General features: G+C 32.9%; 1 protein-coding gene across 1 annotated transcript in view; it reads left to right on the top strand.

The window, feature by feature from the left end:
* Positions 1 to 14034, top strand: part of Snx13 (sorting nexin 13) — a 116107-nt gene that overhangs the window by 46865 nt on the left and 55208 nt on the right. The window contains exons 4-9 of the mRNA XM_090332728.1: positions 479 to 568; positions 1819 to 1940; positions 5494 to 5615; positions 5704 to 5805; positions 7153 to 7241; positions 12890 to 12973. Coding sequence (XP_090188854.1) covers positions 479 to 568; positions 1819 to 1940; positions 5494 to 5615; positions 5704 to 5805; positions 7153 to 7241; positions 12890 to 12973 — 609 coding nt within the window. The remainder of the gene's footprint in view (positions 1 to 478; positions 569 to 1818; positions 1941 to 5493; positions 5616 to 5703; positions 5806 to 7152; positions 7242 to 12889; positions 12974 to 14034) is intronic.

Here is a 14034-nt window from a genome sequence, read left to right as displayed (position 1 = left end):
ATTTGAGGATTATAAAATTGACTAGATCTTAACTTGCAGTGATCTTAAATCAAGGAACTATAAGCTTTGTGAAGTTTTTTCTTTTTTCTTTCTTAACCCCCTCCCTTTGGTTTGTCCCCCTGTTGTTACTGTACTTGATTTTGGTACCTTATGTTTTGTATATATACCTGTATCTGAATTGGGGAACAGAAGGAGAACAACAATGGTGAGACAAAGGTAAAAGGTGAACTAATGCAACAGGGATACTCTCAAGACAGTATATAGTATGTTGAAATGAATTTTACAACTTGGGGAAGTGGATTGGGAGAGGAAGGGAAGTGGGAGAAAAATGAGGGAGTGGGTAACAATGTTTGACAAGAAATGTACTCACTGCTTTACATATGCAACAGTAACTCCTCTGTACCATAACCTTGACAATATAATTAAATTTAAAGAATTAAAAGTAATGACTGAATAAAGCACTATGATTTCTTTTAAGTGCTTAGAAGAAATGAAACGGGAAGCTAGGACTATTAAGATTGATAGAAGATTAACTGGTGCCAATATAATTGATGAGCCTCTCCAGCAAGTAAGTTTCAGCATGTGGTATTTGAATCCCATATATTGTATGCTAGGTTACACTGCATTTCTTTGGAGAATACTAAGATGACACTTTGTTTAAATAATATGCTAAAATATTATATTCGATCACAAATCAATTTTGCCCTATCATTTGAGCTGTAGCACTATTTAAAGTTTTTGAGTTGTCAATTGGAGATAAGAATCTCACAGGGACTATTCTGCCCTGGCTGGTTTTGAGCCATGACCCTTCATCTCAGCCTCATGAATAGCTAGGATTATAGGTGTGAGCCACTGGTGCCTGGCTTACTTTTATTATTACAAGTGTTAAACTATTAATTCTTGATGATAAATAAGCTTAGTAGGTTTTAGAAACCATTTTAGAAACTAGTCTATTACCTGGTCTGATTAAAATATGTTCAAAGTTAGAATTAGATAAAAAAATGTTCCCTTTCATGTGTTTCTTCATCATTTTGATTATATGAGCATTATGAATATTTTGTACTTTAAAATTTTAAAACAAGTGCATATTTATCTTATTTGCAATATGTACATTGATTTGCATTATTTGCTACCTATGTACTATTTTGTTTGCTATATCAGAGGCATTAGTACAATTAAGAGAATGCCTATATTATTATTGTGATTATACTGCAGTGGATCTGATGCAATAATCTTATTAAAACTTTTTTTTTGAGAATTAGTATCTGTCTACCTTGTTTTAGATCTCTTTTCATCAAATCGATTTAAATATATTGTACCACTGAAAATTTTGTTTCCTGCAAACTATATCTTTACTGACCTTGGGTGGAATTTTTCCATAGATAATACATTTTTTTTTGTCATTCCCGGGGCTTGAACTCAGGGCCTGAGCCCTGTCCTTGGGCTTTCTCAAGGCTAGAGCTCTACCACTTGGACCACAGCACCATTTCTGTTTTTTTCTATGTATGTGGTACCGAGGAATTGAACCCAGGTCTTTGTGTATGCTAGGCAAGCACTCTACCACTAGGCCAAACTCAAGGGCCCTGTCCATAAATAATATTTTACAAAATGTTTAGGTAGTAAATAAATTGGGATACCAGAGTAACTTAAAAACTTTAAAATAGTTTTTAAATGATGATAATTTTATAATAATGTAGGGATGTAAGATGTAGAGTAAATATATATTGACAGTTAATCATCCTTATTTTTAATTTTCTGTTGTTATTTTACAGATTCTAAAATATCTAATTTCCCCCAATATATATATTTTTTTAATAGGTTATCCAGTTTTCCTTGAGGGATTATGTCCAGTATTGGTATTATACGCTAAGTGATGATGAATCTTTTCTTCTTGAAATTAGGCAGACTCTTCAGAATGCCCTTATTCAGTTTGCTACTAGGTAAGATGACTACATTGTTTTTATGCAGAAAAATTGAGATGTTTCGATAGGGAAATGAAGTTTTAAATGCCATGGGGTTATTAATTAAAAGGTAAGTAGAACAATACACTATTGTTGTAGGATAACATCAGATTATTAAATGTGAGGCTGTTATAGAATATTAAACTCTACTTTCTGTGTGCTGTTTCATATATGTGGGCTAACTAGTTGATTTTCAAGTTATTTCACTTATTGATAAATCTTTTCTATTTCTGTTATACATTTCTACTTTAGTTATGATCTAACTACTCTTCATTGCTGCGATTTCAGAAGAGTGTTATTTTAACATACTTCAACTCCTCAAAAGGAAAAGAAAGAAGAGTGGAGAATATTCCATTTTTTCACTTATTATTTTAGAAGAGAAATGTTTCCTTGTTAGATATAGTAAAATGATGACTTTACAAATAGATTATTGTTTAGTTACAATTCATTATCCTAATAAAATGGATTTGATTTCTGAAGGTAGACAATCATGTTGTGTGAATTTAATATTTACTTTCATTTTGTTTTTGGAAACCTTTTAACTGGTATTGTTATTTGAAAAAGAATAGTTATGATCCCAAAGTTACTTTTGAGAGAAGGGACTTTATGTTTGGAAAAGTTTGTATACTTACTTTCTTACTAAGATATTTTTACTGCTCTCTTCTTCCCCCCAAATTTCTTGTCAAGGGGTTACATTCTCAAATCTGAAAGTATAATTTCCAATCACCCCCTTTTTTTTCTGTTGCCATTAACTCCAAAGTTTAACAGAAAAGACATCATTGATGTTTCTTTTGTATCACAAGTTTTTCCTTTAGGAAGGAAATAGTGGAGTTCATTTCACTTAGCATTATCTTATAAAGTCATATGTACATGGCTGTTTTGCTGGTTAAGAGTCTCACAGACTTTTCTGCCCAGGATGGCTTTGACCCACCAACTTCAAATCTCAGCCTCTAGAGTATAGTTAGGGTTATAGGCATGAGCTACCAGTAACCAAACCAATTTCACTCATTTTAAATCTTATTACTGCCTATAATGATTTGAAATGTGTTTGACTGGAATATTTTCTGAAATTAGTAAATTCTCTTGTTTTGAAAATTTTAGTGAATTAAACAAATAGTATTGTACTATTAAACAAACAGATATACCTTGAAGCAGTATAGTTAGCTAATGACTTCTGTAGTAAGTGAATTGTTTTTATAAAATTTTCAAGTATAAATGACTGAGTCAGTACTCATGTAAAGATTTTGAACATGCACACTAGGATTATGAATATTAAAAAGAGGAAAAGCTGTCTAGAGACTGCTAAGTTTAAATTTTTGTTTTATACTTTTTTATAATGAGGTTGATATTTTATAAGTGTTAAATTCATATATGAATCTATCTCATTATAAATAGTATTTTACAGATTCTGAAATTCAGGGATCCTTCTTAATGTTTATTTATTTATTGGTTTATTACTTTCTGTATATGTAATGAACATAAGGGTGCATTTAACAATTAACATCTGAGTGTTAAAATATTATTTTCTTTTGAACATAGTCATCTGTTGTTTTCTCAGTGCCATCACTATTTAAAATTTCCTCCCAAAATGTGACAGTGATCAAGTCATTTCTTTGTGTTGATAGTTGGAATAAATTGTTGGATAGTGTTTCTAAAAGGGTGAATCAGTGTTAATGCTACATTAGGAAATATAAATGGGAAGAAGTATTTATTTAAAAATGCCATTCAATGGAGAAAAGGAGGATGGGGAAATATAGTAATAACATTCAGTGCTTATATGTAAAAATGGAACTAGGAAAATTGAGGTCATGTGTGGGATTGGCAAAAGATACAGGAGAATCTTGAAAGTGGTGAAATTGATTAAGATGTCTTGTACTCATAAATTGATATGTTGAATTGAAAGCTTTTAGTACAATTAAAGATAATAAAAAGAACATTAATTTTTTTAAAGTGTTTAAGGAAAAATGTAAGGTGTAGTGTTATTTTGTGTGCTTTGCTGTTATATCAAATTGACAGGTTTCTTGTAATTTGTTCCTTTTGAGAAAGACTACTGGATAATGTCATAAAATCAGCACTTTTTTCATAAGTAGTATGTTTTATATGGTGATATTCCTATAGGACCAGTTATTCTTTTTTATTTTGATTTTTTAATTATAATTAATAGAAGGATTACATTATATTCACCAGATAGAAGGTGCATCATTACTTCACAAACATTGATACCCTCTCCCCTCCCCCCCCTCATCTTGATTTCCCCCCTTCCCTATCCAATTTCAAATAACCAGTTAAGTACATATAAAATATATCAGATAACAAAGGTGAAATATTGTAACAATATGAGATAACCAAGGGTTAGCAAGAGATGAGAGATAACATAGTACATTAAGGACAACACTCATTCATTATATGGCTTTTGTTTCTATATCCTGTATCGAATTGACACATTTCTTGTAATTTGTTCCTTTTGAGAAAGACTTCTGGATAATTTCATAAAATCAGCACTTTTTTCATAAGTAATATGTTTTATATGGTGATATTCCTATAGGACCAGTTATTCTTATTTTATTTTATTTTTTGTTTTTGAACTCAGTGCCTGGGTGCTAATGTTGAGCTTTTTTGGTCAAGGCTAGTGCTCTATAACTTGAGCCATGGCTTCACTTCTGGCTTTTTGGTGATTAATTGGAAATAAGATTCTTACATACTTTTCTGCCTGGGCTGGCTTCAAATCACCATCTTTAGATCTTCTGAATAGCTTTAGACCTAGACATAAAATAGACATGGATGTAAGAAGCACCCACAGCCCACTAATCAATTTTTTTTTTGTCCGTCCTCAGACATGAACTCTTGGCTTGGGTGCTGTCCCTGAGCTCTTCAGCTAAAGGCTACCACCCTACTCCTTGAGCCACAGTTCTACTTATGGTTTTCTGGTGATTAATTGGAGATTAGAGTCTCATGGACTTTTTAGTGCCTGGGCTGGCTTTGAACCGCAATCCTCAGATCTCAGCTTCCTTGAGTAGCTAGGATTTTAAGTGTGACCACTATACTCAGCTTACTATTCATGTTTTAAAGTGTTATTATTATAAGTTGACACTAGGCTAATAGCAGAGATACTTGATTCATTACTGAGTTGTATAAGTAAAGAATATGGAGCATTCAGAATTGGTGCAGAAGAAACTGAGAAATGTCTAAAATACAAACAAGCACATTCTGATCCCTTATGTATTCTTACATTGGTGCTTAGTGATGTACCTGTAGTCAAATTTATTTCAGATTAAATGGAAGCTATTAAGAGTTCGATTTGGATAGTACTTTAAAGCTTTGGCATATAAATAATATCATTAGAAGACTAAGAAAGTATATTTGATATACTTTGGGTCTAGTAAGGGGAATCTAAGATGTAAAATAAGTTAATAAAATATAATCAGCATAAATAAGTTTGTAGTTTCTATGATAATCATTCTGTCATTCATGAAAATCAACTTATTTTCTGTAAAGAACGTACATAATATTTTTATAATGTGTTTTTTGTAAGGTCAAAAGAAATAGACTGGCAACCTTATTTTACCACACGCATTGTAGATGATTTTGGCACACACCTACGAGTATTCAGAAAGGCTCAACAGAAAGTAACAGAGAAAGATGATCAAGTAAAAGGTAATATTTTCATTCCGTGTAAAACTTAGGATTTAAAAAATATGTGGTACCACTTTGTGTATCATGAGTTGTTTCTTTTTTTATTCAGGTACAGCTGAAGATCTTGTAGATACCTTCTTTGAAGTTGAAGTTGAAATGGAGAAGGAAGTTTGCCGTGACCTAGTGTGCACTTCTCCCAAAGATGAAGAAGGTTTTCTTTTTAGGTTTTCATTTGTGAAAAATAACAGGTTAAAGACAAAATAGCAGAACAGATCTAAAGTGAAATTATTCTTAGACAAGACAGAGAGCATAGGAAGACACTGTTCACTTTACTTTTTTTTTACATTTTGTTAATATACAAGCAAAACACTAATTAAGCACTTACATAAAAAATATTTATTTTCCCCTTGAATGTTTTGCTTCATGAGTCTACCTAAGAGAATGATTAAATGATTTTAAATAAAATACACAGATTTCAATGGACATGTCTTTTCTTTGTGGGAAGTAAGAAGTTCAGGTGAGGCTCTTCAGTTTTTGCTTATGTTTTGATTTTCTATTTGCTAGTCTTGGGAGCTGAGCTTTTTTTTTTGGCTCAGGGCTAGTGCTCTATTACTTGAGTCACAGTTCTACTTGCAGCTTTTTCTGTGATTCATTTGAGATGAGTCTGATGGGTTTTTCCTACCCAGTCTGGCATCAAACCATGATCCTCAGATCTCAGCCTCCTGAGTAGTTAGGATTTTAAGTGTGAGCCACTGGTGCCTAGAGAGGAACTCTTAAGTTTTGTATTGAATCATTTCTAATTTTGGAAATGTGCTAAGCATTATATTTGCTCATTGTTTTCTTATTCCTGTTTTTCCCGTTTTAATTTTATTTTTGGCCAGTCCTGGATTTGAGCTCAGGGCCTGAGCATTGTTCTTGGGCTTTTTCAAGGCTAGAGCTCTAGCCCTTGAACCTGGTTAGCAAGCTGTACCACTTGAGCCATATCTCCAGTCCAACATTTTGCATCTTATTTGGAATTGATGGCTTTTGTTTCCTGTGTGGCTTCAAATCCTGATAGTCTAGGTCTCAGCATCCAGGGTAGTTAATTCTACAGTGTTAACCCACTAGTGCCTGGCTAAAATTCAACTTTTAATTGCGGCTTTATTTTCACTATTGTTAAATGATAGTTAAGTCTAAGAAGTAGATATAATAATGTACAACAGGCTGTGTTACACTCTTTTATATCAGTAATAGTTTTTTTTTCCTTGAAAAAGGTGTTGTTTTCAGTGAACAAATAGCTTCTAAGTATACATATGTTTTGGAGAAAAATGTAATTAGAATTTGTCATTATTCAAACACTTGTTAAACTTAAAAGGATTAGAAAAATAATAGTAATTTGATTAATGAATAATACTTACTTAGAAAATTGTGAAATAATTACTAAAATAATACTAATTGCTAAAAGAATAAGCCGTATACCCAGGGAATAAATTATTTTTAACATTTTTATGTTTCTTGCAATAGAAATAAATGAATACTCGATTTTCTCAAGTTATTATAGCTACTTTTTCTATTTTAGGATTCCTAAGGGATTTGTGTGAGGTCTTACTATATTTATTGCTACCTCCTGGAGATTTCCAGAACAAGATCATGCGCTACTTTGTCAGGGTAAGTGTAAATTTATACCAGATAATGACTCTATTAAAAGTAGTAGGTAAGTCTCACACTTTTCAGCCTTACAACCCTAAGAAACTGTTAAAAATTTCTGAAGACCTCTAAGGACTTCTGTTTTTGTAGATTCTCTTTGTAATATGTATCTATTATAATTTAAAAGAAAAGGAAAAAGTAAGATACAAGATTATGTAAGCATGTATTCCATTAATTGATAGATAAGTGATATCATGCCATCAAGGTCCTTATGAAAAAAATCCTTTACTATTTATATGCTTGTGAGAGAAATTTGGTTTGATTCAGTTAATTGATCCTGAGCAAATCTGGAGGACCTTTTTTCAATCTCTCAACAATTTCTGGCATATAATTTAAGAACCATCTGGCTTATTTTTTTTTTTTTTTGCCAGTCCTGGACTTGAGCTCAGGGCTTGAGCCCTGTCCTTGGGCTTTCTCAAGGCTAGAGCTCTACCACTTGAGCCTCAGCACCACTTCTGGCTTTTTTTTTTTTTTTTTCTGTGTATGTGGTACCGAGGAATCGAACCCAGGTCTTCATGCATGCTAGGCAAGCACTTTAACCACTAGGCCAAACTCCTGGTCCCTTTAAGAACCATCTGACTTAAGTTTAGGTGCTTGGAATTTTTGGTTATAACAAAGGTGAACTTAAAAAAAATTATTAGTACTAGAAATTGAGCTAAATTAGGCTAGATAAAAGTAATGTCTCTGGACAGAAACTTCAAATTAAAAACTAGTCAGCCAAGATTGTACTTTTTGTAACTGGAGTATAAGGTTTATAAAAGCAGTAATCTTGAATTCTGTTCTTTCAATGTGTTCCTTTTGGATTTGGTTGCTTATTATGATTGAGAAATGTTAACTGTTTGAAATTTTATCCTTATTGAATAGATAAAATAAAAATGAACTTTTCTTAACATGAAGGTTGTCATTTTCTTAGTCTTGTTTTCCTGCGGTGGATATTAATTTCCAAAGCTTGCTTTTATGCATGTTATCTTACTGTTCAAGCAGTTACACACAATTTTCTAATATCTACCTATCTTGAATCAGTGTACTTCTCATAATGTTAGTGGCAGTTAACTGAAATGAGTAGAAAGTGCTATGTTTTGGTGGAAACTGTGTTAACTATAGTCATTATTAAAGGTGATAATACCTGGTGAGTAACCACTAGGTTCACATCTACTATATGCTTGGCTTCTGCTTATGCTACATTTTTAACTATTTAAGTTCTTCCATAAGCATTCTTCTTCCTTATTCATTTAAACACTATGCAAATGCTAATGAGTTTTAAGTTTATAGCCTTAGTCTAAACTTTCCTTCTGAACTCTAGGCTACTCTGTTTAGTTGCCTCCTTGAAATTACTACTTGAAATTGTAGCTTTTAAATATCCAAAACTGAAATCATATTGCCTTTATAACTTTTCTGTCTTTTTGTGTTTTTATGAATAATGTGACCATAAAGTACTCAGAAAAATCTGGAAGCAGCACTGTGGCTCAAGTGACAGAGCACTAGCTTTCACAGCAAAGAGGCTCAGGGACAGCGCCCAGGCCCTGAGAAAAGAATGCCATGGAATGGGATGTTAGATTAATTTGGAACTATGTAGAGGTTAAAGTGATAGAAATTTTTATTTCAGGAACAGTTCCAGTAGGGAAATGAGACTTCCATACAGAACTAGATTTGATTCGGAATACATTAACAAGTATGGATTTATAGCCCAGGAACAGGATGACTGTAAAGCTACTAGAAGTCTTATCAAGGAGAAACTACTAAGAGATTTAATGCTAATCTTGTGAAAAACAGGCCAGGTCATGTATTATTAAGAGAGGGGATTAATAACTTGATCACATAAAGGCTGTGAGAGTTCTGCCTAGAGATATTTGACAGGGTTCGTGTGAAAATGTGTTATACAGTGAGAAGCCAAATGTGGAAGGTCTTAGGTTGAGACCTAAGTGGGAAGAGACTTTTGAGAGGGACTCTAAAGTTTGGTCAAGGATATAGTCTTTGTAAGTAGCCATTATTAAAGCCACCTTAATTTTCTTCCCCTAAGTACCAATTTCCTTTATATTCACTAAGAGCTCTCTCAGAGCTTACCTTTAATTTTTCCTTTTTTTTTCTTTTCTTTTTCTTGTTTTTGGTGTGATAATCAATTTTTTACCATCCTTACACAGTTTTTTCAGAGATTCCTTCTTTACCTCTGAATCATAAATTCCCTTATGATTCCACATTCCACTACCCAGTTGTTTTCTTTCAAAGCATTTGTGCTATTTTAAAGTGAAAATTGAGTGCTTATTTTTACTTATTTGATAACTTTCATTATAATACATTGCAAGGCCAGGAGTATAGCCTAGTGGTAGAGTGCTTGCCGTGCATATACAAAGCCCTGGGTTCGATTCTTCTGTACCACATACATATAAAAAGCTGGATATAGTGCTGTGGCTCAAGTGGCAGGTGTGTTGGCCTTGAGCAAAAAGTGTCCAGCGACAGTGCCCAGGCCCTGAGCTCAAGCCTCACACTGGCAAAAAATAAAAACTAGAAAGAAAATCATATTAAGTGAAGTAAGCCAGACTCAAAGAATCATAGGCTCAATGGTTTCCCTCATTTGTCATAATCAGTAGAAACCTTGGGCTCTCATAGCAGAGATTTACAATAGACCAAAACCTAGATACATAAGGCCATATAGTATGACGCTAAATGAAAGGAGCTCCAGGAAATAGCAACAAAAGCCATATAAAGAGTGATTGTTGTCCTTAATGTACTATGTTCTCTCTCATCTCTTTTGCTGTTCCTTGATTATCTCATCTCATATTTTTACAGTATTTTACCTTGTTATCTGATATAGTGTATATATGCTTATTTGGTTATTTGAAATAGGATAAGGAAGGGGGGGAAAACAAGATGAGGGGTGGGGTTGGGGGAGGGAAATGGGAACCAAGACATGAGAAAAGGTATCAATATTTGTGAAGTAATGCACCTTCTATATGGCAAATATAATGTAACCCTTCTATTAAATATAATAAAAATATATGAAGAAAAAACTAGGAAAGATAAATTTAAAAAATAAAATGCATTGCACACTCTTTGAGGGCGTAGAGTATATATATAATCATTACATACCTAGTGGCTAACATAATACCTGGGTCCTAGCAAAGTACTAAAGCAGAGACTCAGTTATAATTTGGCAGGGACAAACCATTTATCTGATATACTGGTTGTGATGCAGAGGTTATTTGTATATATTGTGTAAATCATTGAGGTAATTGCTTTTTCCTTTATCGCTATTACTATGAGTTATTTAAAATTTATAGCTTTGATGATGAGTTTATTTCCCATATTGACAACTGTTTTCTAGAAATTGGGGTGTTAAAGTACTAACTACATGGAAATGGTACTTACTATGAAATAAATGAATAAAAATAAGTAAATAGAGTTCACTAGGGTCTGTCCAGAGATTGTAGTTAAATTATTATTAGTCCTCCTATACTAGACCTTTTTCTGAGGCAAATTAGTAGATCAAAGTTTAAACAGATTTACAAATTGGATTAACACAAAGTTCCTCCCAGTGAGCTTTTTTTTTTTTCATTTTGAAAAGAAACTTTTGAAAAAAATTTGAGTCTGTGAACTTTTTCCTTTGAAAGTACATTTTAAAATTTGAATGTGTGTAGCCAGAGATGTAATTTGCAGGAAGAAATTTGGTAAATTAATATAGTTTAATTGAAGATCAAAGTTAGCCTTTAAGAGACAATTCTTGGAAATTTTTTAATGTATCTTGAAGCATTCCTAAAAATTACTGTGCTTCCATTAGTAGTAATATTAATAGCTATTGAATTACTATTTAATTCATTGCTGTTACTTAATACATTTTTCATATTTTAATTCACTATCATACATTCTAAAAACTGATGTGAGAATATTGTCCAAATAAATTAGAGACCTGATAAAGTAGGATATATTGATTTTGCACTTAGATAGGAAGGGGGGAAGCAAGATGATTTGGAGGGGGTAGGGAGAGGAAAGCGGGGACAAAAACATGAGAAGGGGTATCATTGTTCAAGAAATAATGCACCTCCTACCTGATGAATGTTAACTGTAACCCCTCTATACAATACCCTGACAATAAAATAAAATTGTACAAAATAAAAGGGAAAGACCTTATTAACTTTGATTATTTAGCCTCTCCAAAACTCTTGAGAAATGATATTTTACAAATTTAGATGTTAATCAAAATTAGATTTAGATACTAATTAAATTTGCCTCATTTGTAAGGAAATGGAAAGACTTAGAAAAAAATCATATTAAGTGAAGTAAGCCAAACTCAAAGGAACATAGGCTCAATAGTTTCCCTCATTTGTCATAATCAGTAGAAACCTTGGACTCTCCTAGCAGAGATTTGCAATAGAGCAAAACCTAGATACATAAGGCCATACAGTATGACACTAAATGAAAGGACCTCTAGGATATAGAAACAAAAGCCAAATAATGAGTGATGGTTGTCCTTAATGTACTATGTTATCTCTCATCTCTTTTGCTGTCCCCTTGGTTATCTCATATTGTTACAGTATTTCACTTTGGTACCTGGTATATTGGATAAATGTGTATTTGGTTATTTGAAATTGGATAGGGAAGGGAGGAAAACAAGATGAGGGGTGGGGGTGGTGGGGAGGGAAATGGGGACCAAGACATGAGAAAGGGTATCAATGTATATGAAGTATACATTGTATATGAAGTATCTATCTGGTGAATATAATGTAACCCTTCTACTAATTACAATAAAAATATGAAAAACAAAAAAAAACATGTTTATTAGGAAAAAAACATACAAGAGATGAATAAGCTGGTTAACCAGGCTGATATTTTATTATAATTCTCTCATTTCTTCTCTTTAGTAAACTTAATCATAAAATTGGTTATCCTTTTCTTGTTCTTTGTTTTTATACTTGAATGCAGATCTAAGTCTACATTAGATAATGAATGTTTAGAGATGAAATGTTTAGAGAGTTACCAGGTTTTTTTTTGAATCATGGGGCTTGATCTCTGCCTGGGGCACTGTGCCTGAGCTCTACAGCTCAAGGCTACCACCCTACCCTGGAGCCAAGCCCCACTTCCCATTTTCTAGAGGTTAAGTGGAGATAAGAGTCAGAAGTCTCCTTTTGGGCCCCCAGGCTGGCGTTGAAGGTTGATACTCAGATCTCAGCGTCCTGAGTAGCTAGGATTACTGGTATGAGCCACAGCTTCCAGCTGTTTTTTTTTTGTTGTTGTTTGTTTTTAGCCAGTTTTGGGGTTTGAACTCAGGTGTACGCTTTTTGCTCAAGGCTGCCTCTCTGCCACGTGAGCCACAGCACCACTCCCAGTTTTTCCTGTATATGTGGTACTAAGGAATGGAACTCATGGCTTCATGCATGCTAGGCGAGCACTCTACCACTAAGCTGCACTCCAGCCTGAGTGTTACCTTTTTTAAAATTGGCAAATACTTCTCAGTGGATATGTTTCTAAGTTGATAGAGGTCTAGCATTATCTCATATGTGCTGATTATCATATTTTAGTTTCTTATATATCATACCCAGTTATGTAACATCATGGTTAGGATGTTACAGATTTGAGAAGTATGTTGGGTTAAATTTGTTTTTTTTACAATTTAGGAAATCCTTGCACGAGGAATTCTTCTTCCATTAATAAATCAACTCAGTGATCCTGATTATATTAATCAGTATGTTATATGGATGGTAAGTAGTTTCCTTTCAAAGTTGCAGCTTGTTTTTAAAAATACGTTTAATGTAAAAATTCATTTTAGTGATCAGAATGCTTAAACAACAATTTATATATTAGCAACTATATGTATATTTCTCCCTACATTTCCAATATATTTTCTTTGTTGAATGTGCTATGAAATTCTCCCCTAGAAGTTCATTGGTTATCATCCTGTTTGTATACTGGAACTGTTTAAAAATAGGCTATTTTGGGCTGGGATGTAGCTCAGTGGCAAAGCACTTGCCTAGCAAGTGCAATGTCCTGGGTTCGATCCCCAGTGCCAAAAAAGAAAAGACAAAAAAAAATACAGTTAAAAAAATAGGCTATTTTACTTCCTGTATATCCAGTAATATCTATGTCTGTGTTGTTTTTTAACAGTTACTACTACAAGTTGTAGGTCCCTTATCTGAAATGCTTAGAACCCAGAAATGTTCAGATGTTTGAATATTTTTACATACATAGTAGGATATTGATAGATAAGCATCTTAAGCATGAAATTAATATATATTTCATAAACCCCTGTTGACATAACTTGAAGGTAATTTCGTATTTTTGGTGTGCCCATATTTTGACTGTGACCTTTGATATGAAAACAGATATAGAATTTTTGAATTGTGCCAGTGCTCAATGGTTTGGGGTTTGGGAATTTTAGTTTAGGAATTCTCATCCTGGATTAGATCAAATGTATCTGTAGCTCTGATCTATTTTATTAGCATATACTTTATATTTTGTAATGTAATGAGGAATATGGACAGTAGAATATTAGATGAGATCTGTTTACTTGCTCTGTTAGTGTTACGAGCAGATAACACCTTTTATCACATTTATCAAAGAATTTCTAATTACTCCGTTTACAAGTACAATTTGGTTTTCATTTTGGATTATTTAAGCTTTCTTAACTGAGAAATGAGAGTTGTATATGTACTATCTGACCTTTAGAATATTTTCTAGATCTTTGATTCCTTTTAAATCTATAATTTCTTAACTTTAAAAAAAAATTGTCTGCTCTTTCTAGCTAGAAAGGATCACTTGATTA

This window comes from Megascapheus bottae, chromosome 5 (assembly GCF_031878675.1).
Source record: "Megascapheus bottae isolate mThoBot1 chromosome 5, mThoBot2.hap1, whole genome shotgun sequence".
NCBI lineage: Eukaryota > Metazoa > Chordata > Mammalia > Rodentia > Geomyidae > Megascapheus > Megascapheus bottae.
This window is presented reverse-complemented; position numbering and strand designations above follow the sequence as displayed.